Source organism: Poromitra crassiceps, assembly GCF_964638095.1.
Source record: "Poromitra crassiceps genome assembly, chromosome: 21".
Lineage (NCBI taxonomy): Eukaryota > Metazoa > Chordata > Actinopteri > Beryciformes > Melamphaidae > Poromitra > Poromitra crassiceps.
Genome location: NC_139638.1, coordinates 21,207,297 through 21,232,043, shown reverse-complemented (window position 1 = coordinate 21,232,043; position 24,747 = coordinate 21,207,297). Strand labels below are relative to the sequence as shown.

Here is a 24,747-nt window from a genome sequence, read left to right as displayed (position 1 = left end):
GTATAATTGAGACAGTTAGGACCGGGGCTTCTGGGTAGTGTAGTTTTCCTTTGAGGCAGTTAAATGTATAATTGAAACAGTTAGGACCGGGGCTTCTGGGTAGTGTAGTTTTCCTTTGAGGCAGTTAAATGTATAATTAAAACAGTTAGGACCGGGGCGTCTGGGTAGTGTAGTTTTCCTTTGAGGCAGTTAAATGTATAATTGAAACAGTTAGGACCGGGGCGTCTGGGTAGTGTAGTTTTCCTTTGAGGCAGTTAAATGTATAAAAAGTGCTAAAAAGCACTCGCCTACCACCGTGGTTCAATTCCTGGTACTTCCGGCTTGGTCAGATGTTCCTACAGACACAATTGGCCGTGGAGTCCTGGTTGCTGCTCTAGTGCCTCCTCTGGTTGGTCGCGGGGCACCTGTTTGGGGGGAGGGGAACTGGGGTGAATAGTGTGATTCCTCCCCCACGCGTGCTACGTCCTGCCGGTGAAACTCATCGCCGCTTCTTCAGGTGAAAAGAAGCGACTGGCAACTGCACAGGAAGGAAGCATGGTGCTAGTCTACAACTCTCCCCAGATTGGCAGAGGGGGTGGAGCCTAGTGAGATTTTTGATTTTTGGTACTGTTTGGTACTGAGGTGCAGCTGTAGTGACTCTAAACCCAACCAAGCTCACATCTGGCTGGCTTTGTAACACCTGTGTGTGTGTGTGTGTGTGTGTGTGTGTGTGTGTGTGTGTGTGTGTGTGTGTGTGTGTGTGTGTGTGTGTGTGTGTGTGTGTGTGTGTGTGTGTGTGTGTGTGTGTGTGTGTGTGTGTGTGTGATGTGTGTGTGTGTGTGTGTCAGCATCTATTCCGACTGATCTTCTCTTAATACTTTTAATACATCATACAATAACATCATACAATAATAATAACCAGGCAAGAAATAAGCGCATGATCTTTCACTCTGCCTGAATCTTCTGCTGACAACCAGCCCTTTGTTCAATCTCATATGCTGGCATCTCATTAGTCAACACAAAAGCATCTATCTCTCTCTCTCTGTCTGTCTCTCTTTCTTTCTCTGTCTGTCTCTCTCTCTTTGTCTGTCTGTCTGTCTGTCTGTCTCTCTCTCTCTCTCTCTGTCTCTGTCTGCCTGCATCTCTCTCTCTGTCTCTCTCTTTCTCTGTCTGTCTGTCTGTCTCTCTCTCTCTCTTTCTCTCTTTCTCTGTCTGTCTCTCTCTTTCTGTCTGCCGGCCTCTCTGTCTCTCTCTCTCTCTCTCTCTCTCTCTCTCTCTCTCTCTCTCTGTATCTGTCTCTCTCTATCTGTGTTACACACACACACATGCACCTTGCCTTTGTGACCTGAAACCCTGAGGTTCTCACACAGTTCGATCAATGAGGGAGTTGGTGCAGCACCACCCAGACAGTAGATGCTAATTTCACGTGAATGTGTTTCATTGAGCTTTTGACCTGAACCGTTCACCTGGTGGACATTATCTGAACCGTTCACCTGGTGGACATTATCTGCACCTTTTGGAGGAGCTGTCAGAAGATGATTTAGAGTAGCACTCTGTCTGCAGCACAGGCCACAGCCCAGTGAGCCTCAGGGTGACTGGGACTCTCATGGCCACTCACTGCAGTGTGTTAACCCATTGATACCTGATGCAGCATTTGTGTGTGTATCCCTTTAAGACCGCGAACCGCGTCACGCGGTTCGCGGTCTTAAAGGGATACACACACAAATGAGGGATATACACGCAAATGCTGCATCAGGTATCAATGGGTTAACTAAGTAGATGGAGAGGGACGGATCTGTGTTTTTATCATATATAGACAGTTAGTTCAGAGGCCTGTGGTACATATTATGATCATGTTGCAGAATTGGGTTAACAGGTTTCTTCTCCGGTTCTTAAAGAAGTGTAATATAGTAAATACATCATACCTAGCATAGCCATTTCAACTGTAACTAGTTGTTGATGATCTGTATTTTAGCGTTTAGCGTTTTAGCAGACAGGTGGTGACTTTGTGATGTTGTCTTGTCTTATCCACACAAGCTGCTATTGGCTAATTGGTGTGATGAAAACATAAATAAAAATATAATTAGTAGGTATAATTAGTGATTTTGGATGTTATGTATGGTAATGCGAGTGTGTGTGTGTGTGTGTGTGTGTGTGTGTGTGTGTGTGTGTGTGTGTGACTGTGTGTGTGTGTGTGTGCGTGCGTGCGTGCGTGCGTGCGTGCGTGCGTGTGTGTGTGTGTGTGTGTGTGACTCCAGTGGACATGTGGTCAGTGGGCTGCATCTTTGGAGAGGTGATAAGAGGGACAGTGCTGTTCCCTGGGACTGACCGTATCCTTCTGTCCCCCCCCCCCTCCCACTGCTCTCCCACATAACTTACTCTAATGCAGTGGTTCTCAAATGGGGGTCCGGGGACCCCCAGGGGTCCATGGCACTTTGCCAGGGGGCCCGCGAAAAGTTTTCAGGAAAAACAAAAAAACAAAATTTGTGTGTGCAAAAGCTTTATAGTTCAACGAAAATATGTTATGCTTTAAATCTAAAATGGTTCATGGATTACATTCTAATCTGACAAACCTATCAATTTAAATGTCAAGCACGTTACCGTGGAAACAAGCTGAGCCCAAAATCACAAATCAGAATGAGGGGGTCCCCGGTATATTTTCTATCTTATAAGGGGTCCTTGGCTGAAAAACATTTGAGAACCTCTGCTCTAATGTGCCAACTGTACATACAGATGGCTGTTATCAGCCCTTATGTGTTTAATAACATTTATAATATTTTAGAGCATTTCTTGAGAGTGTGAGTTATGTAGAGGTACCCCATTTCGAATGGGGCGAATAACTGCGAACAAATGTCATGCATTTTGGCACAAGACAGCTTGAGAAAAAACCTACATGTTGTTAGCATGGATCTACCATCTTGCGTAGCAGCGTGGATAAGAGCTTTAGCTCAGGGGCTTCTGGGTAGTGTGGAGGTAAAAGCACTCGCCTACAGTACCACCTGGAGACCTGGCTGTGTCCATGGTCGCTGCACTAGCACCTCCTGCGGTCAGTCGTGGGGGCACCTGTTCGGGGGGGAATAGCGTGATCCAGTGAAACTCCTCGCTGTCAGCTGAAAAGAAGCGTCTGGCGACTGCACATGTATCAGAGGAAGCATGTGCTAGTCTATGGCTCTCCCCAGATCGACAGAGGGGGTGGAGTAACGACCGGGACAGCAGGGGGAATCGGCCAAGTACAATTGGGGAGAAAATGGGAGAAACAAACAAACAAACAAAAACCTCCTAAGTGGTAAAAAAAAAAGAACTTATAAACAAGAAACATGGCTTCTCTGTGTATCGTCTGGACGGCCAACGTACAATGGAGACAGAGAGGAGGGGGAAGTGTGTGGCATTCCAGCAAGATGAGCTAATGTAGGATCTCTGGTGGCCCTGGCAACCGACTCCCTCAACTGGCACCCATCTGTGAGGGGAGGGGGAGGGGGAGGAGCCACTGAAGGTGTGTTGTGGGAGCAGAGGGAGGGGGAGGAGCCACTGAAGGTGTGTTGTGGGAGCAGAGGGAGGGGGAGGAGCCACTGAAGGTGTGTTGTGGGAGCAGAGGGAGGGGGAGGGGGGAGGAGCCACTGAAGGTGTGTTGTGGGAGCAGAGGGAGGGGGAGGAGCCACTGAAGGTGTGTTGTGGGAGCAGAGGGAGGGTGAGGAGAGCCACTGAAGGTGTGTTGTGGGAGCAGAGGGAGGGTGAGGAGAGCCACTGAAGGTGTGTTGTGGGAGCAGAGGGAGGGGGAGGGGGGAGGAGCCACTGAAGGTGTGTTGTGGGAGCAGAGGGAGGGGGAGGGGGAGGAGCCACTGAAGGTGTGTTGTGGGAGCAGGGGGAGGGGGAGGAGCCACTGAAGGTGTGTTGTGGGAGCAGAGGGAGGGTGAGGAGAGCCACTGAAGGTGTGTTGTGGGAGCAGAGGGAGGGGGGGGAGGGGGGAGGAGCCACTGAAGGTGTGTTGTGGGAGCAGAGGGAGGGGGAGGGGGAGGAGCCACTGAAGGTGTGTTGTGGGAGCAGAGGGAGGGGGAGGGGGAGGAGCCACTGAAGGTGTGTTGTGGGAGCAGAGGGAGGGGGGAGGAGCAACTGAAGGTGTGTTGTGGGAGCAGAGGGAGGGGGAGGAGCCACTGAAGGCGTGTTGTGGGAGCAGAGGGAGGGGGAGGGGGGAGGAGCCACTGAAGGTGTGTTGTGGGAGCAGGGGGAGGGGGGAGGAGCCACTGAAGGTGTGTTGTAGGAGCAGAGGGGGGAGGAGCCACTGAAGGTGTGTTGTGGGAGCAGAGGGAGGGGGAGGGGGGAGGAGCCACTGAAGGTGTGTTGTGGGAGCAGAGGGAGGGGGGAGGAGCCACTGAAGGTGTGTTGTGGGAGCAGAGGGAGGGGGAGGGGGGAGGAGCCACTGAAGGTGTGTTGTGGGAGCAGAGGGAGGGGGAGGGGGGAGGAGCCACTGAAGGTGTGTTGTGGGAGCAGAGGGAGACATGTGGGTGAGGGGGAGGAGCCACTGAAGGTGTGTTGTGGGAGCAGAGGGAGGGGGAGGGGGGAGGAGCCACTGAAGGTGTGTTGTGGGAGCAGAGGGAGACATGTGGGTGAGGGGGAGGCACAATAGCTCATCTACCCAAGATGGCACACATACATAATTAGGGCTAGGCAATATAGACAAAATGAAAAATCACAATATTTTTTACCAAATCCTCAATATCAATATTGCAACAATACTGTAGGGACTATTGCTGCTTTCACACAATATTTTCACAATGAGATGTTTTGATAAATAATCATCAGTAATGTAGATATAATGACTAAGTGGGTAAAGGCAAATAATAGAACAGCTAGAAAAGTCTGGTAAATTCAGAAAATAACATCAATTTACAGTAATGCAGCCTTTAAAACCAGGAAAAGACAACACTTTATGCCATATCACGAGATTATCATATCCAAAATCTAAGATGATATCTAGTCTCATATTAAGATATGGGCACTCGGCTTGGCACAGAGCTGCACGAGCACGCGAGGCACAAAGATTATTCACTATAACTATTAAAATGATCTTGAGTCTTGAATCTTATTTCATGCATTCAACTGAAATTCCCATAAAAATCCCATTGACTTTTACACGTAGGAACCAGGAAGTGCAGGGACCTCTGGGTAAGCCTATAAAAACATGTCATCCCCGCGGTACTCCATTTTCAAACAGTATATTTCAAACAACCATCTGCTAACAAAGCACAGAAGGACGACCTGCATCTTATTGAACCTGCTTTAAATCTATTACCATTCCAGGAAGCCAAGGAAATAATTCCCACCAAACTGCTTGGCTGGCCTCTCTATGCTATAGTAGTGTAGTATAGTAGTGTAGTATAGTCTGAGAGGAATAAACGACTGCGTTTAAAGAACGGCAAATGATGTGTGAGGGAGGACGAGCGTCGAAGGCAATGCTGAAATATGACAAAACAAAAAGTATGATTTGGTCTTTTTCTTGCAGTGAACCTAAGCAGGTGAAGCAATGGGCTCGTGATGAAATACTTCATAGGATCCACATTGCAGTTCCTATTTCTCAAAATGCTCATATTGTATGAATAAACCAATGTGGCACACTTCAACCTTGAACCTTCACTTCTCAGGATTGCCTCTTGTGAGTTGTGAGATGATGGGCCGACGCGGGTTCGAATCCCACCCGAGGTCCTCTGTCGCATGTCATCCCCTCTCTCTCTCCCCACCTTTCCTCTCGGTCTACTGCCCTGTCTGATAAAGGCAAACAAATGCCCCAAAAAACAAAACAAAAAATGATTTGGCTAACTTGGACATAGATACAGTCAATGTCTCGTCTAACTAGAGTTACTAGAGTAACACTCTAGAATAGTAACACATCCAGGCCACTGTTACCAGACCAGGATGCAAAAGTTCCAGGTGTGTTTTCCTTAAGCCCGCGCCCCCGCCACACCAGACATCGACCAGTGGAACAAGGTGATTGAGCAGCTGGGCACGCCCTTACCAGAGTTCATGAAGAAGCTGCAGCCCACGGTGAGGAACTATGTGGAGAACCGGCCAAAGTACGCAGGCCTCACCTTCCCCAAGCTCTTCCCCGACTGCCTTTTCCCCGCCGACTCGGAGCACAACAAACTGAAAGGTGAGTGCATGGATCCATACATACATACCCCACCTGTTATTACAGAGCTGTTATCACCTGTACATATTCTCCAACCGTTATATCAGATTGCATTGACCATGTGTATGTTGTACCTGTTATGCATGTCATATTACCAGTGTTGGGCAAGTTACTTTCAAAATGTAATATACTATTTGAAAGTAATACGATACTTTACAATATTACTGTCTGTGTAGAGTAACTCGTTACTAATTACACTACTTTTGCATTACTTTCACCAAAATAACTGCAGTAGCAGAATGACATCGCCGCCCCGGAACCATCCCGAAAAATAATTTCAACCGCCGTTAAATCAGTGTAAACAATCAAAAATTCTAAATGTTATCCTTTTCCTTTGTTATTGTCATCTATAGTGGTTGTTTGCATAAAAATGCACAGTTTGATTAGGAAATGATTGTATCTTTATTTAAATATGTCCTTTCATTTAAAAAATGTAACTCAATTTGTAACTTGTGTTACTTGACAAAGTAACTGGTATAATATTACTGGAATCCTATAAGTTATATTACTGAGTTACTGCTAAAAGTAATATATTACATGTAATATGTTATTTTTGTAATGAGTTACCCCCGACACTGATGTAAACTGAATATGTTCTGTAGAATTCAGTCTGTGAACCTCGTTCCCTGTGATGAATTCAAACTATTTCCTAGGCAGAATGTTAACCAAGAAATCGTCCCCTTCTGTCTCCACTGAGAAGACTGATCTCTTTTCCCAGTATTTCTAGATGCGTAAAATCCCTCTAAAACGATAATAAAATATATAAAATATTCTGTTGCTCGGCTCCGACATCAAAGAACGCGTCTGGTAAATCTCTCGTGAATCACTTTAGCGTTTCTGGCTGCCTGTGTGTGCTGCCTGCAGGGAGTGACAGTGTCAAAGCCACAGAGAATCTAATAATAATATAGACTGCTGTGCTTCTGTTCTCTAGTGTCGTAAGTATAGGAGTCGACTCGGGAAAGAGAGCCAGTGTTAACCGTCCTGAACTGCAGGAGCGAGAGTAGGGATGTAACCGGTTTTAATGATAACCGTGATAAAATTCCTTACGATAACCGTACCGTTTTCAAAATGTAATTATCATTAAAACCGTTTTACCGTGATTACCCTGGTACCACGATTACAGTGCTTTGAAAAACATGGTAAATACTGTTCATCATCAACCAAAGTTGGCAACCGTCTCCTAGATCTCTCTCTCCCAGCAAACGTGCAGCCTTGGAGAAATGATTTCAGTGAGTGTATCAATCCTTTTTGGGTCTGAGTTTTCCAATATAAAACCTAAAATGATTTCAGTGAGTCTCTCAGTACTTTTTGAACATTTTCAGCAATTCTTTATGAATACCGTGATATAATACGATAACCGCGATCATTTTGGTCACGATAATAATCATGATGTGACATTTTCATACCGTTACATCTCTAAGCGAGAGACAGACGCGGGATAGAGAAACAGACAAGGGGGAAGAAGGGATGAGGGATTGAGTGAATAAATAGCAGCCATTTTGGAGATTTCCTGCCGGTTTGTTCTTGGCATGTTGATGCTGCAGCAACATGCAGAGAGGGTGTGCCCGGCTCATCTCCGTCCTTTGCTGCCTCGGAGCTATTTATAGTCTGCGTTAGGTCAGTGTGTGAGAGGAGAGAGGGACGGTGTGTGTGTGTGTGTGTGTGTGTGTGCGTGTGGGTGTGCGTGTGTGTGTGTGTGTGTGTGTGTGTGTGTGGCTTTAAGGGCTCTCCATTTCACATGTGAGTGTCTCTGTTTCACAGAGACAGGCTGACCGCTGATGCCCACGGTGTCTTTGTATGTTGAGAAGCCGAATATCTGAAGTATAGACCCTTTTCACGGGGGCCATTTTGTGTCAAAAAGGCAGGGTAGACACAGGTGCGAGCAAAACACAAATGGGTTTCCAAATTCCAATCATGGAAGTTGGAAAACCTCATTAGTGTTTCGCTTGCACCCGTGTTTACCCTGCCTTTTTGACACAAAATGGCCCCCGTGAGAAGGGTCTATTGGACAGTACATACAAGTCAAGTCAAGTTTATTTGTATAGCCCTAATTCACAGGCATTTGACAGAGAATGTGCTCAGCTAAATCTAGCTAAGCAGCACTATCAATCAACAGAATACTGAACACTCTTATATGAAGCATAATTGATCAAAAGAAAGCAGCAGGGAAGAGAGAGAGAAGGGCAGCAGATGAGAGGCGGGGAGAAGAGATACACTGTAACCTTGCGAGGCGGCTGGATTCACGCCAGATCATGAGATCATGACATCATGAATCACATGACAAATCAGTCTTGCCACGCTCCAGTCTTATTGGTTTGAATCCGAACCACACAGTGGTGGTTCGCACCAATCAGCGTCCAGAGACAGCTGCTGTATGGACGGGCTTTAGGTGTGACTAGTGTCCTCTAGAGAGAGAGTGGCGTCAGCGGAGGACCAAAATGCGAGACTCATTAGCCAATGAACAGCCAGGAATGGGTCTCGCGCTACTTTTGCATGCTAAAATAAAGCTGATAAATGTACAATTTGATTCAAGGGGGGAAAACCCTTTCAGAGTACAACACAAACTGTCTATTTTGCTGCAACTCAACAGTGCTGCTTAATCCAGGAGCTTACTTCCTGGAACTCTTCAGAGTAAAAAACTGGTCCATTGGAGTGAATGGAGATGTCGCAACTCTTCTATATACAGTATATGGCTCTGGGTGTGACGACAACGAGAAGCGAGCCTGTGATAGACGTGATAGACAGAATGTTCATCCAATCACCTGCCAGGTATTTTTTTTGCCTGACCCAGGAGGGCCGGCCTAGAAGAGCCTCAGGATTTACTGACTCCCTGACTGACTGACTGACTGACTGACTTGACTGACTGACTGACTGACTCCGCATTGTTGAAAGATGCATGCGTGAGTGTTGAGCAGCAGCAGGCATCTGAATGAAGGCTGTGACACAGGGAACACAGGGAGTGGCAGCAGTCTGGGTCCGGCTTAACTAGGCTTACCTGGTTTGACGTGTTTGAAAGTGCCCGGCTCTTTTAAACGGTTTCCCCAAGTGGCGAGCGACGCGTTCACCCAGATGGCTGTGTGAAAACAAACCATCAGGCAGCATCAGGTTAGGGAGAGACGACGGGAGAAGGACAAGTCGAAGGGAGAAGAGAGTGAGAGTGGAGAGAGATCGACTCCCTTTTGCAGCCAGCCTCAAGTGGCCATTCGAGGAACTGCAGTTTTTGGTACTTCGACATTGGCATCGTCTGTCCGAGCCTAAACTCCCCCCTCGATTCAGAGCAAGCTGACTGAAGGCAAACCTGTCACATTAGTGTCAAGAGACGTTGCATTATTCAGAGATAGACATAGGATTCATATCTCTCATATCTCATTTCTTTCACAACATGAGCTCCTGGATTGGTTTGACAAGGTATATTATACAAAAATATACCTATAGCCTATATACAATACCTGTCACTCAGTCATCAGTCATACACAATCTAAAGTCAAATGTCATCTCTTTGTCTTTAAAGAGCTCTCCCTCTGAAAAAGCAACTTGTTGTTTTTCTGCTTTGTTTATCTGACAGGCTGCTGTTGTTGATTTATTTACACACTCTGTACGGCCATTTTGTATGGCCTCATCTCTCTCTCTATCTATCTATATCTCTATCTATATCTCTCATATTGTGTTACTCTCTCTCTCTAATATATATATATATATCATATTGTGTCTTAACATGGCATAAAGGAAGATTTAACTACTTTGTTTGTTTGTTTGTTTGTTTGTTTGCTTGTTTGCTTTTCCATCCACAGCTAGTCAGGCCAGAGACCTGCTGTCCAAGATGTTGATCATCGACCCCTCTAAACGGATATCGGTGGACGAGGCCTTGCAGCACCCCTACATCAACGTGTGGTACGATCCGGCCGAGGTGGAGGCGGTGAGTGTAGGCTGAGCTGAATCCTCTCCTCCTGTCTTTGTTTGCTCAACATCGTTTCCTGGTTCCCACGTTGTATTTGCAGTTATGTTGTCCTGCCGTCACTGATGATGTCGACTTGATTTAAAAGCACTTCATAGGAATTTTACCAAGTGAAAAACAATCATTATAATTGCATGACGGATATCAATGTTAGAAATTGACCTCTACCATTATAATAATGGAGATTGCCCAGTCATCAGTGCATTTGTGATTGTTTTGGTTTTATATTTTTGGTTCACTCTCATCGTCTCATTTTCATTTGATTGTTAAAGCCTATTATGTCCCAAACCTGAGTTTGCAGGTTTAGCAAAAATAATATCAAACTCAACGCTAGTTCTCGCTAGTTCCACTTTACAAGTACCTTACCTCCGTACTGTAAGTACAATCCGCTGCTATAATAAATTGAAATGGCACATTATTTCTGTAATGTAACGACCCAAATGTTCCCTGCTTATTTGGTGAAGTCTAATGTCTTCATCAGACCTTCATTAGGATGAAGCGACAGTGAGATTGTGAGAAGCCATCTGCAGCTTGATGAAGATGTCTACTCGTACCTGCAGCAGCACGCTGAGTGTATCATAGGCTGATGCAATCTCATGGCTACAGTAGTGGTGCCTCTGTGTAATATATTGATGCTTAATATGTTGTGGGTTGTAGCATATTTCAGATTCTAAGCACACCCCTTCATTGTAGTAATCGACATTCTGATGAGCAACGGACGATTTAGACTATTTTATGACTGTGTTGTTTTATTTAGAGCATGTCTCATCTTTTGTGAATACATCTATTTAGTTAAGCCCCTCAGCATGGAAGCGTATCGCATCACATGCATAATTCAAATGGAAATGCAATATGTAAAATGAGTATGCAATCTTACGTTTGGCTGTATGTGCAGTTTTTGGCTCAAAATGAAAATTCTAATTCAATGTAATTTGCATTTGACATTTCCTACAGTATACTAGTATATTGACATTTAATTTAAACAGAGATTTGCACGCCTTGTTTTTTTTAGCTTTACTCAAATGACGATGCAATTTGGAAAATGGAAATGTATTTCAACATTCATAGACATGTTCCATGTGATTATGCAATAATGGTGACAAAATTATCATTGATATCATTTACCTTATATGGTTTTGCAGTGTCTAATATATAGGGCATTTTTATCCAAATGTAAAAAGCGAAACAGCGCCTCCTGTCTTTGCCATTAACTGTAATGCACTCTCCACTGCGCTGATTCCCTGGCTAAATGCAATTGCAACATTTGGAGAGGACTGCATTAACATTGCCACAGGCGCCCACCTCTCAGTCATCCCACTGAGGCACATACGCTACAAGTGGCAAATTAAAATTCATATGTAGGATTACATGGCCATTTCACACATGCGTCGTCCACCAACCAGAAGGTCGGTGGTTCGATCCCCGGCTCCTCCAGTCCACATGTTGAAGTGTCCTTGGGCAAGACACTGAACCCCAAATTGCTCCCGATGGCTGTGCCAGCACCCTGCGTGGCAGTTTGCCGCCTTCGGTTTGTGAATGGGTGAATGTAGGCACATTGTAAAGCGCTTTGGATAAAAGCGCTATATAAATGCAGTCCATTTACCATTTACATTTGAATTATGCATGCAGTAGGCTTCCATACCCAAATACACCAAATATGATCTACAATAACAATTTTACATTACATAATTATGTCTAATAATCTAGTTGATGATGTTGGTTTTAATGATGATACTATTATTAGTGATGTGGCATGTATATTATGGCCATGAATGGCATATCTCACATATCTCACATTTTCTGCTCTTTTCCCCTTCTCTTCTCTAATGTCATTTTCATGCTGATGAAGGCCAGGGATCTCGTCCAAATATCCATGGTAAATACCAACCGCCCTACATCAAAGGAATGTCTGATATGATGGGCCTATAACGTACTTGTATATACATAGAAGAATCCAGATGTTTAATTCAGATTGCATGTAAATCATCTTCAGGTTGATAGGTAAAGTTAGGTAAGTAAAGCTGAGATTTTCCCGGGAAATCTGCACCTCTATATCTTCTTGTTTGAGCTGAACCGTTCACTTCTGTCACATTTTGTTGATCAACACCTATCTTGTGGTATTGATAGTATTCTGTTACATCACCACACGGCCATCTTGGTAGGAAGATAACAGGTGATTGTAATCAATTAACAGGTGATTACAATCAAATGACACAAACAGCCAATGAGCTGTGTGTATTGTAGCGCTATATTGGTAGGAAAATGCTTGTGACATCATGTCAAACAAATGTTAATATCTCAAAAACGCATCGCTCATATTTTTGACATTGTGAGTGAGAGCAGTAGCTGAAGGGTTTACTGTATAATATATCTATGTGTTAAAGTTGTGTGAACTGTCACAGTTTTCAAATTGAGTGAAAAATGCATTATGTCAGCTAGAGCGAATTATGACATCATACACTCAAGGCTGGTACTAAAAAAGTTGTGTATTGCATTTGGGACCCAAGATGGCCGCCACAACAAAACCATTTGTGACTGGTACCACGTAACTTCAGCTACAAGCCATCTATAGTTGCTATTATGATGATTATGATGATGATGATTTTATTTTATTTTTTGCACATAGGAAACTGAGACAGAGAAAAATAAATCAACAAAATCATGTGTAGGTAGAGACAGGAAACCCTATGTGGCTTATTCTGGGTCTCTACCTCGACCATAATGTGTACAAAGCATACAATATAAACAAACACAAGAGAAAAGAAACAATAAAACAATAAAAAAAAAAAAGATAAGCAACAGTTAAAAAAATTGTAATGAGAGTAATGATACACAAAAACATGTTACACATTTGTTTATGATTGTTACGTCATTATTAGAAGGTGCATTCAAATGTTACTGTAGCACTGCAGTGGTATGGCCCTCTGTCCCTGCTGACTGTGTGCTGACCTGTAACACTACCTCTCCAAGGTCACGTCAATGAGCTTTAAAAGTAGTCTTTTCCCAGGGAGAGTGACAGGATGATAGTGTCACAGTCTGGGCCAAGCTCAAACACTGAATGGGCGATAAGAAGAGTTGAAAAGGTGACAGACAGCCTACTGTTGTCAGTCAGTGACTGACAACACTATGGGAGAAGCGTAGTAATAACACGAGCAGAGCAGGAGACAGCAGGATAGCTTGCCAAAGAATCGTCTCATCTCACCACTCCTGTCAATTGTTTGATCCTGAGTCTTTGTCTTTGTTTAAAGCATTTTGAGTCATTTCAATATGAGCTGTGTGAGAAAAGAGAATACACTCATATCTCAATTTATTTAAATTGGTCACAAAGGCCATTCTCTCTATAAATGAGAATAAATGATATACATGTGATCATGGGGAAATAAAATATAACTGTTCATTTACAACAACAAAACAACAACAACAAAACAAGAACAGCAAAAAACATTTTGCACAATCATCATATCTCCTGTCCTGTTTGAGCAAATCTACTCTTACCATTCACTGTAAAATAAAGACATGTATCAATTTGAAACTATTTTAAATGATTTTAAACAATAGTTGAAAGAGTTACATTATGGATAGATGTTTTTCTCATCGTGAACACCAGTTGTTTCATAATGAACAATTTCACATTATGATAATTGAAGTTGGCACATCATGATGCACGTCATTAACCTATTTCGACTTATACAATTTGAATGTTTATTGTTATCACAGTTGTTAGTTAAGTTGTGAGCTTTCGTTGCTTTCATGAACATTCTATTTGGAGCTATTTGTATCTCCACTAATATAATGTTATATGATTCTAATTCTTTTTGGACGTGTGCTGATTGTTAGCTAAACTGCTAAATGTGTGTCTCTCTATAGCCTCCACCTGCGATCTACGACAAGGCGCTGGATGAGAGAGAACACTCCATAGATGAATGGAAAGGTGAGGAGAACAGCACAGTCTTGCAGCAGTAATTTTATCTGCACCATAAGTGACGTGACTATAGCAGGAGACGTAATGGGGGGATTATGTTCAATAATGCATCAGAAGCATCAGCATTTATTTATTTATTTATTTATTTATTTATTTATTTATTTATTTATTTATTTATTTATTTATTTATTTATTTATTCATTCATTCATTCATCCCCCCCCCCCCCCACACACACATTTTTACCCCCCATTAGTGCTAATTTTAATTTATTTATCCTGGTTGCTGCTCCACCCTCTGCCGATCTGGGGAGAGCCGAAACTGGCTCCATGCTTCCTCCGAGACATGGGCAGTTAGCCAGCCGCTTCTTTTCACCTGACAGGGGAAGCTTCACCGGTAGGACATAGCACGTGGGAGGTTCACGCTATTCCAACCAGTTCCCCTCCCTCCGAACAGGCGCCCCTAACGACCAGAGGAGGCACCACATTAGCAACCAGGATATTGCATGTTTTGGTGAAGGGGGTTCCTATATGAAGGAAACCCCCGGGAGGCACGGGGAGAACATGCAAACTCCACACAGAAAGGCCCTTTTGACGACCCCACCCGGGCGGTGGGCACTCGAGGACATGCGGACGGGCACGTTTCATTTATTCATTCATTCATTCATTTATTAATTTATTTTAAATTGTCTTTCAATGTATAGCGTCCCCAAACGTCATCATCAATTTCTATTGTTATGTTTCAAATGTCCCTGTGCATTCTTCACTTGGTCAATCAGGTTTTATTTATCATTATAGACTCACTTTTGCAGTTAGCTAGCCTTCAGCGTCCCAAAGGTCTGCTCTCTGCTTTCACACACGCTTTCTAGCATCGTATATCTTTTCATCACTTTTCCCCGCTCACCTGTTTTCTTGACAGAGCTCATCTACAAAGAGGTGATGAACTTTGAGGAGAGAACGAAGAATGGCGTTGTGAAGGGACAACCTTCACCTTCAGGTACTCTCAGTGCATAACCCTAATCGCTCTGTAAGTGAATTTACTATCACCTCAATGGAGTTACTTTTGTTTAGAGAGAAATCCATCGTGTTGTTGTTGACCATGCGTCTCTGTCGCCTCCATATTGTTTCTTTTAAGACAAGTCAAATTTTGTGATTTTGTGACGTTTTTTGTTATAAAATAGCATTGTATACCTGCTCAATGACTGTGCAGATGACCTCTTAGTGTTGAATACTCTATACTAGAATATAATATTTCACTGTGTGTGTGTGTGTGTGTGTGTGTGTGTGTGTGTGTGTGTGTGTGTGTGTGTGTGTGTGTGTGTGTGTGTGTGTGTGTGTGTGTGTGTGTGTGTGTGTGTGTGTGGACATATCATATTATATTTAAGCTTGGGGTCCATGTTCCATCAAATCAAATTGAAATCCTAAATTGCAGCTGGCATTTCATGCTGTAAAAAGGCTTTCCTGAGTTAAGCACTGTGAGTGCTATTCTCATTTTTGCCACAGGAGGGCAGTATGTAGTCGTGATATTAGTGATGACACCTCGACCAGGCTACCCAGACTCCAGTGCTGAAAGGAAATAAGTGCAGACTAGCTTAGCATTAGTTTTCAAGCTCACCCTCTGTTTCACAATCTATTTACAGCCATTTCTAACATCTAGGCTAAGCTCCTGGCAACATCACACTAACATCTAGGCTAAGCTCCTGGCAACATCACACTAAGGAAAAAAATCAAGCAGACTCAAGGCAACCTGCCGAGTCCTATGAATGATTTTAGTCTCAGAGAAAGAAAGAAAGAAAGAAAGAAAGAAAGAAAGAAAGAAAGAAAGAAAGAAAGCAAGAAACACGCAGCCATCAAACCATTAAACAAAGGGAGGAGAGACAGCCACAAAGCAGGTGAAGAGAGAGAGAAAGAAGCAGCCATCTCCCCAAGGGAGAGAGAGAGAGAGAGAGAGAGAGAGAGAGAGAGAAAGAGGGAGAGAGAGAGATATTGTAGTTAATTTATTGTATTGGCAAATTTTTCTGTTTTGATTCTGATGTTGATCTTCCTGTCAGCCGTGCTCCACTTACTATGTTTTGAGAAGCAAGTGTAAAATTAATACTTTCTCTCAACATAAACATTACGTTACATTACGTCATTTGGCAGACGCTTTTATCCAAAGCGACTTACAATAACGCATTTTTGTCAGCAATAGAGCAATCAACTATGCAACACAGTCTAGTTCAAAATTGAGCCGCACGCCCTTGTATGGGCATAGGCGGTTTAGTTCAAAATTGAGCCGCACGCCCTTGTATGGGCGTAGGCGGTTTAGTTCAAAATTGAGCCGCACGCCCTTGTATGGGAGTAGGCGGTTTAGTTCAAAATTGAGCTGCACTATGACAACTACAACTTCTGAAGGAATAGTGGTAAAGTTTAGTTTAGGTTATTTTTTTATTTATTTTTTTTAAGAGAGAGAGAGAGAGAGAAAGAAGTTAGTTTCAAGAAGGGCCCAGATGGAGCCTGAAAAGGCATAAAATGAACATTTCTGTACAATGTAGCTTACTATAAAGAACCTTTATAACGTCATTATTGATTCCCACAAGCACAAACTCAGCCAAATATTTTGGTATGTTATTACCACAGTCCACTGAGCAAACAAGACTGATATGTTAATTTAATCAGAGTACTGATCGTGTCTAAGATAGTAATATTTTCTGTACATTTTAAATATTAGCATCACAGACCAAGATATTGTCACATATTGATTATTGACAACTTGTAATCATTGTTAATCTTAATCAGAGAACATGAGTCAGAGATGCCAGCTGTAATATACTGTAATACTGATAATATAATGTACTAAGTATTAATATCCGAAACACTCTTACTTGAGACGACACACTTGCTGCAAAGAAGAGACATTTTACTGCCTAGCAACTAGGGGTGTCACGATACACTCAGTTCACGATACGATACGTATCACGATACTGGGTTCACGATAACGATACGATACGATACGATTTTAACAATATTTTTTTAAACTTGAATAATGACAATATATGACTGGAAAAGTAGTATTTTATTTGAAATGCACAAATACAAAACATGCTGTTGTGGGAAATTGTTATTACAATAACAACTAGAAAAAACATGAGATTGGAGATAAGGCTTATCTTGAAATAGAATGAGTTACACCGTCACTTAGATTTACTTTGAACTAAAAGGTTTATCAGCAGTATAAATTCTCATTATGCATCTTCAGTTTTTCTTCAAACTCAAACAACAAGACTTTTCTTAATCTATTTTTTATGCATCTTCAGTTTTTCCTGTCAAGTAAACAGTTTTGCCAGAAACTCAATTGAATGGTTTCTCTCCTGTATAACTTCTCATGTGTCTCTTCAGAGACTTGTTCAACTGAACTACTTTCCACACATTGAACTTCAACAAACAAAGACGTTTCTTAGTCTATTTTTTGAAAAAAAAAAAAAAAAAAAATTTTTTTTTTTTTTTTTTTTTTTTTTACGATATGAGATTTCATCTCAACGATACATATCGTGACGTTTTACTATCGCGAAATTTCGTGGGACGATATATTGTGACACCCCTACTAGCAACTGATCTCGTCAACTGTCTCTCTTTATAAGTGGGGGAATCTACCTCCCCTACATCCTGACAGTTATTACAACCAACAAACAACTTACTCACTATTTTCCTCACAAAATAACCGTATACCTATCTCAGACAGTTAAGAGTAATAAACAGCATGTTAAACAGTGTTGTCTTTCTTTTAGCCTCAAGAAAATAATCGAGACTTTGTTCGGGCCAGTCAGTAAACCTGCTCTCTGGGATCGATTTATCTCTCTCCATCACTTCGGCAGTAGCCTAATTAAGCAGATTGAGCGCGTCTACTGTCTGGTGCTGATGCTGAGCATAGCAGACGCAATGCAGTGCAGAGCTCCATCCAGACGGCACTATGTTACTGCAGCATGAGTGGAGGGGAGTGAGCTGAGAACACCACACACAGCACCCTCATACAGCACCAGGCAGACCCCAGCAGCTTTTTAGCTTTAGATTTGTGTTGGGCGCTGCAGATTTAGAGGCAAATTATTGCTCCACCTGTAAAGTATATTTTTAGCCTGATGACATCAGACTGGATTGTGAACTCTGTAGTGAATTTATATCATTTATGGCGATATACCTCTGGAGAGGAGAGGGTGGAAGGTTTGCACATTAAATATTCAATATTTAATGCAAGTTACCAGATGATTTTCATTACAACTCGTTACAGTCGATTTCCTTCTTCAGTCTGACATTGCCTCCACTGTAACTGATTTCCATAGTGGGAAATCCCCCAGGAGGATTTGATTTTCCTTAACCAATCACTACTAACAGACCAACGTATCTACCTGAATATAATCCAGTGGGGAGATTGCAAAAAATATTCTCCCCTTTTGAATAAATGCCTTTGAAGCAGAGTGCTGTTTGGATTTCGAAGTAATTTGGTACTTTTAATCGATTTAGAGCAGCCTTGATAGCAGCATATCTCTTGTCTATAACGGTCGCCATTGTTGTTATTAGGTCTGGCTAGTCTGGGGCCAAAAGCATAGCTTTACGGTCTCCCATCGGATACGGCTTAGGGTTGGCACACTTGACAACAGTTAGTCCCGCCCGTTGCGCTGTTTATTGATGCTGATTGGCTAATCGTTACTTAGTCCCCCTCTGCGCTCATTGGACCGGTGGGTTTTTTCAACTGAGGAAACCGCTGTTGTACAGTATGTCACGATGCCAGAGCAGAAGCAGCCAACTAGCTGCAGTTAATGGATCTGAAAGTCTGGACCCCGGGCGGGCAAGCACATTTTAGCTGTAGCAAAGAAAATAAAAACATAGAGTTCTAACCCCAATCCATATAGTTAGAAATATAATCCCAATCCATAGCCTTTCCCAGAGCTGATCTAGAAAAACTCACAAGGACGGCAAGTATCGGCTTAATTAATCCATGATATCAATCAACGTTACCATGAAATACTAATGTGGTTTATGGTTGCTTCAAGAAGAAGGTATATAGACTGCAGGGAAGGCAAGGAAGGAGGAAACTTTGAACAGTGAAGCACCTTTCTGCTGTTTGGGAGGAAACCTACACGTGGAGTGACTGCTGGGATTGATGCTGACCGTTCATCCTACTTTGCCCCCTGTTTTATTGTGGGTCAGCTGAAATGGCTGCCAGCGTCCTCTAAGCAATCTACTCCCACAGCAACAGACAGCCAGCGTCCTCTAAGCAATCTACTCCCACAGCAACAGACAGCCAGTGTCCTCTAAGCAATCTACTCCCACAGCAACAGACACAAACAGAGATTTATCACCTCCCTGCAGGCAGCACTGTACCCTTACTACTGTATGCTCTGGGTCCAAAGTGGTTGTCTTAGCGACTTGCTTTTCTCAGTGAGCAGTGTTGGGGGTCAACTCATTACAAAAGTAACATATTACATGTAATATATTACTTTTAGCAGTAACTCAGTAATATAACTGATTACTTATAGGATTTCAGTAATATTATACTAGTTACTTTGTCAAGTAACTCAAGTTACAAATTAAGTTTTTTTTTTTTAATCAAAGCACATATTTCAATCATTTCCTAATCAAACTATGTGTTTTTATGCAAATAACCACTATAGATGACAATAACAAAGGAAAAGGATAACATTTAGAATTTTGGATTGTTTACACTGACTTCAAGGCGGTTGAAATTATTTTTCGGGATCATGTCATTCTGCTGCTGCTGTTGTTTTGGTGAAAGTAATGCAAAAGTAGTGTAATAAGTAATGAGTTACTCTACACAGACAGTGATATTGTAAAGTAACTTATTACTTTTAAATGAAAGTAACTAGTAATATGTAGTATATTACATTTTGAAAGTAACTTGCCCAACACTGTTAGTGAGTGGCATGTAGCTGGTTCTGTTTTTAGATATGGATGCAACTTTTTTCCTTTTCAGCTATCTTGGATAATAAACTAGGCAGCCTTAGGGCAATTTAGAGGGTGTAGCAGAGCTAGTGTTGATGTTTTGCAGAGGCATATCAGGTTTAAATCGAGCTTGTTTATGCCAAGGAACACAAGAATACTGAGCCCCCTGCCATCATATTCTTGAATACAGAACAGGACGCTATGTCAGTTGCAGCTTCCCATTCTTTTCCTGAAGATGATTATACCCCGTTTTTTTTCTTTCTAATTTCATCGTAGAGAGCAGAACCAACTCACGTAAGATTCCACTGGCTCCACTTATTCGGCAGTGATATTTCACAACAACATAACCTCCTTTATTGTATATAAACCATATATATATATTATAAGACTGTATAAAGAAGGACTGCTCAATAAATAGAGAACTGGGCACAACTGCACGCAAATATGAGTCGATCAATTCTTTATCACATGGTGCGTCAATTCCAAATAAGAAACACTCAAAGCACCATGCAATGAATCTGCACACTACTCAACAACAGGAACAAGCAAATAAATAAATAAATATGTGTATATATATATATATATATATATGATACTTCAATGACACTATTTCTTTCTCCTGTTGTTAAGCAGTGTGTGGATTATTTGCATGGTCCTGCCTGTATATAGACACAAATGGACCGCTCTGATTCTAAAGAACCAGGACCCAACAGTAGCATGCAGGTGTCTCTGGATCGAGCAGTGGAACTCAATGGACCCTAACCTTAAATTACCTCCGTCTCATTATAGACTCTGTGATTGTGGTGTAATGCAGCTGTTGTTGATGATGTCTGTTTTTAACTCAGTTTAGTTTCACTTCGATTCCAGTGTGGGTTTGCTAGTTTTTATTATTTAAACATGTTTCGCTTTTTTATGTTATTTGTCAGGGCAAGATTTAAGAAGTTCAGAATAGGTATTACCCAGTCTCAATAAACACAATTATGCACAAATTTCTCCTCATGCTTGCTGTGTTGACAAATTTGACCAAATTGACAAAGGCTAAAACTAAAGGCATTTTCTGTATAATTTTATTTTTGTTAGTTTTGTAAGGTACACAATATAATTTGAGTTAGTTCTCTTTCTTTTTTCCAATGAAATCTAGTTTTACTTTTTATTTCACTTAACAAAAAAAAATCCACACCTAGTTTGACTTTTTTTATAATATTTTAATAAGAATATAATGTTTCTATAATAACCTTGTTCTGCTGCTGTCTTGAACAGGACTCTTGTACGTTGTAACCCCCTGCTGCTGTTCATTCCCTTAGCGCAGGTGCAGCCGTGAACAGCAGCGAGAGCCTCCCTCCCTCCTCCTCCATCAACGACATCTCCTCCATGTCCACCGACCAGACCCTGGCCTCAGACACGGACAGCAGTCTGGAGACCTCTGCAGGACCCCTGGGGTGTTGCAGGTGACTAGCCGCCTGCCTGCGCAACCCCATGTTCTTCCGAAGGTGAAGAAGAACCCCCCTTAGGAAATCACCCCGCCCCACCAAAAATGACCGACCTGAAAAATACAAAAAAGATCCGAATGAATAAGAACAAAAACACGATTTATGGAAACATCGATTTACTCAATCTGAAACGACGAAATCTAAAGCCTGTGCATTTTCATTGAAAAACAACTATGGTATTTAAGCGGAACTAAATGAGATATATGTTTATGAACTTCTAGTTGCTTTGCTTATATTTCCCCCCCCCCGCCTCCCTTGTATATTGCATCCCCCCCCCCCCAAAAAAATGACCAAATGCTTCGACTGGCATCTTTCTGTAAAGTGTATATTGACTGGCTGCTGGTCTCCCGATTCTTACACAAGCATCTATGCCTCAATCACTGTGGCAAGGTGGGCTGCCATTTTGTTCACGACTGTGCAATGTAAACCCCCCCCCCCCCATCCAAACCTTATGTGATGATGACACTGCTGTATTTTAACCTCTAGGCTTGGTCTTAGACACGCCCCCCCATGCTCATCCCCCCAATGTGAGGTTGCCAGATAATGTGTGTTTTTATGTGATTATTCTGCAGGGATATGTATTTGCTCTGGTGCAGAGCAGTGCTAACCTGTCCTACTTCTTGTAAATAATGTAATTCTGTACAGCGGAGGGGAGGGGCATGCAGAGTGGGCGGGGCATGCAGAGCGGGACTGACGGCCAGTACACTGGAGTTCTCTGACTAGCGCACCTTGCCACATCACTGCTTACCACCTAAGTTGCCCCTGCCTGTAGCTAATAGTCCTGCATGATTAGATACAATTATGCTAATCTCTGTATGCTAAAATGAGTCTGTATAGAGACTTTTGTTTATATACAATGTAAACTAACTCAACTCCAGACATGGGGGGTCTGGTCGTGTGTGCGTGTGTGTGTGTGTGTGTGTGTGTGTGCGTGTGCGTGTGTGTGTGTGCGTGTGTGCGAACCATAGGCAAGGCCATACTGTATAGAGACATTCGGCTCTGGAGCGGAGCTCGGGGACTTAAAGGGTCAGTACACTCTGAATTCAAAGTGATTTGGATTTTGGTCAGACTTCATAAAGATGACCTTTGACCTTTGAGGCTCTTGAAAAGTAGCCTGGTAAAAACAAAACGTCCTGTTAACGTGCTCTCACGTTCTGTTTCACTCAACCTATCAGAGTCCCAGCCCAGCTCACATCGGTTTCAGTGGGCGGGAGTACTTGCCTTTGACAGACGACTTCTTCAGCCAATCATCGTCGCCAAATCCAATCCAAATTCCAATCGGAAAAGAATGTCCAAAACATATTTTCTACCGAGAAACGCCGCTGGTGCAAACTCTTGTTCTTGTTTAATTGTTGTTATTGAGTCTACTTATGCATTAACTGCACTTATGGTTGTGTTTAGGCTACTAACGTTAACATTAACATTACTCGTCGCTTTGGGAGACGTCGTTACTGTTTTGCCAGTGGCGACTCTGATTGGTCAACCACGGCACAGGTCCCTGATTGGCCCGGTTACATTCTAATTTATGGAAATCGCTGGGGGGCGGGTGGAAGTCCAGAACGATGACAGTATCAGGGTGTTTTTTTTTACCAGGCTACTCGAAAAGTCCGATTTGTGTGTACTGGCCCTTTTATTCCCACTAGCAGTAGGTGTTTGTTTGATCTATCCCATCAGCACTCCACGGGCATGTCATTGTGTACCCCATCACCCCCTCATAGGCACAGGCGAATGGTCAGTTTCGGGGTCACGGTGGTGGCAGCAGAAGAAGACTTCTTATTTATATGACTGTGTGAAACGTAGAAGGGGTTTAGCGAGAGATCCGAGCGGTACTGTAGTAGGTACCGTAGTTTAAAGGCAGGGCGGTGAGTGTTAACCTCGTAGTAACGTGTTATCGTTTTGTTCTGAAGTAGTCTTTCACTACTTTTCACTACTCATGCCATGTTTTTGTGCATAAAAAAAAGGAATTGGATATACAGACTACCTAACAGCCAGTTATGATGACGAGTAGATGATTTCTTAGCTGGGAGATGTATTTATTGATTTATTTATTTTGGTAGATGGAACCTGAATATGGCAAGTGCCTTTTGGAGTGATGCAGTTTTTGAATGATGGTCGGTGGACGTGGACTGTATTGCAACCCCACCTTTTTCCTCCTTCCTCACACTACTTCTTTTTCTGCCTTAAAACGATGTGGAGCAGCAACGGCTATGAGTCCCATCATTTCAAATCTCCCCCACTCAGACAAAAAAAAAAGAGAGCATGCCATGCACTGATTGGCCAGATGGTGGTGCTGTGACAAACAAATGTATGTTTTAGCCAATAACATGTACATTTATTGCACATACTGGTTTTATTTTATTTTTTGTTGTTGCTATTTTTCCTGCAAAGTTAAACAAATTTACATTAAACATTTGCACACAGTATATTTGCACTTATCAGATTTACAGCTATTACAAAGACTTTTGAATTTGCAAACGTCTTTGAGTGCGATATTGACAGTATAAGATCTGTAAACAGGAAGTGAGTCATAATTTTGTACAGTATATCCTTAAAGTTAGATCACTTCACATAAATGTTTGGGGTGGATCCCAATAGCACCACCATCAGGCCAACCTCAAAATATTTGTTTTCTTTTAATTCCTCCCAATTTTAAACACGGCCATGGAATTTTGACACATCTAATCATTCAGCCAAGACACACGCATGAAGTTGACAGCAAAGGTGCACATACATATCTAAACAATGAATGTGCGAGTAAATCAAACTTCATGTACATCGTTGTGAAGGAGTTCACATCGTTGTGAAGGAGTTCCCATCGTTGTGAAGGAGTTCACATCATTGTGAAAGAGTTCACAGAGTGTCAGATCACTTTTGTTTGCACTCTATAATGTTGGTGTGAGGACAAAATTGGCAATTTTGCCAATTGCGATATCTCAGGCATCTGTGTGTGTTTGGCCTATTTGCTTGGACTCATGGCCGGTTCTTCTGGCTATATTTGATATTAGTGCTGGTACTGAAGTGCGAGGTGTTGTTGATGGAGCTTGGCATTATCTGCGAGGCAGGAAGATGGCTTAATGAGCACAGGTGTCATTAGGGACACAATCAGATAGCAGCACTTGTACCTGGTTTGTATTTTGATGCTGTCTCTCCAATCTCCTCTCCCGCTTGGCCAGAGATGCACACACATCTTCTCACTGCACTCAAAGGAATGTCTATACTTCAACTTTTGCTTGATTCAATGTTTTTTTTGATTGTTTAGCGGAGAGGAATCAGAGGAGACCTG

The 24,747-nt window shown here is 42.5% G+C and overlaps 1 protein-coding gene across 7 annotated transcripts in view; it reads left to right on the top strand.

Annotated features, from left to right (window-relative positions):
- mapk10 (mitogen-activated protein kinase 10) overlaps positions 1–21,426 on the top strand; it is a gene marked incomplete at both ends in the record, with an annotated part of 39,372 nt that extends 17,946 nt beyond the window's left edge. Inside the window, 7 exons of one of the 7 annotated variants that reach the window (XM_083657498.1) lie at positions 2,238–2,309; positions 5,942–6,124; positions 9,955–10,079; positions 11,968–11,994; positions 13,986–14,049; positions 14,957–15,034; positions 21,284–21,426. In XM_083657498.1, the coding sequence (XP_083513624.1) occupies positions 2,238–2,309; positions 5,942–6,124; positions 9,955–10,079; positions 11,968–11,994; positions 13,986–14,049; positions 14,957–15,034; positions 21,284–21,426 (692 nt within the window). Of the gene's footprint in view, positions 1–2,237; positions 2,310–5,941; positions 6,125–9,954; positions 10,086–11,967; positions 11,995–13,985; positions 14,050–14,956; positions 15,044–21,283 lie in introns of all 7 variants that reach the window. The other 6 variants (XM_083657497.1, XM_083657500.1, XM_083657495.1 and 3 more) reach the window with 6 other exon arrangements.
- Positions 21,427–24,747: the final 3,321 nt, after the last annotated feature.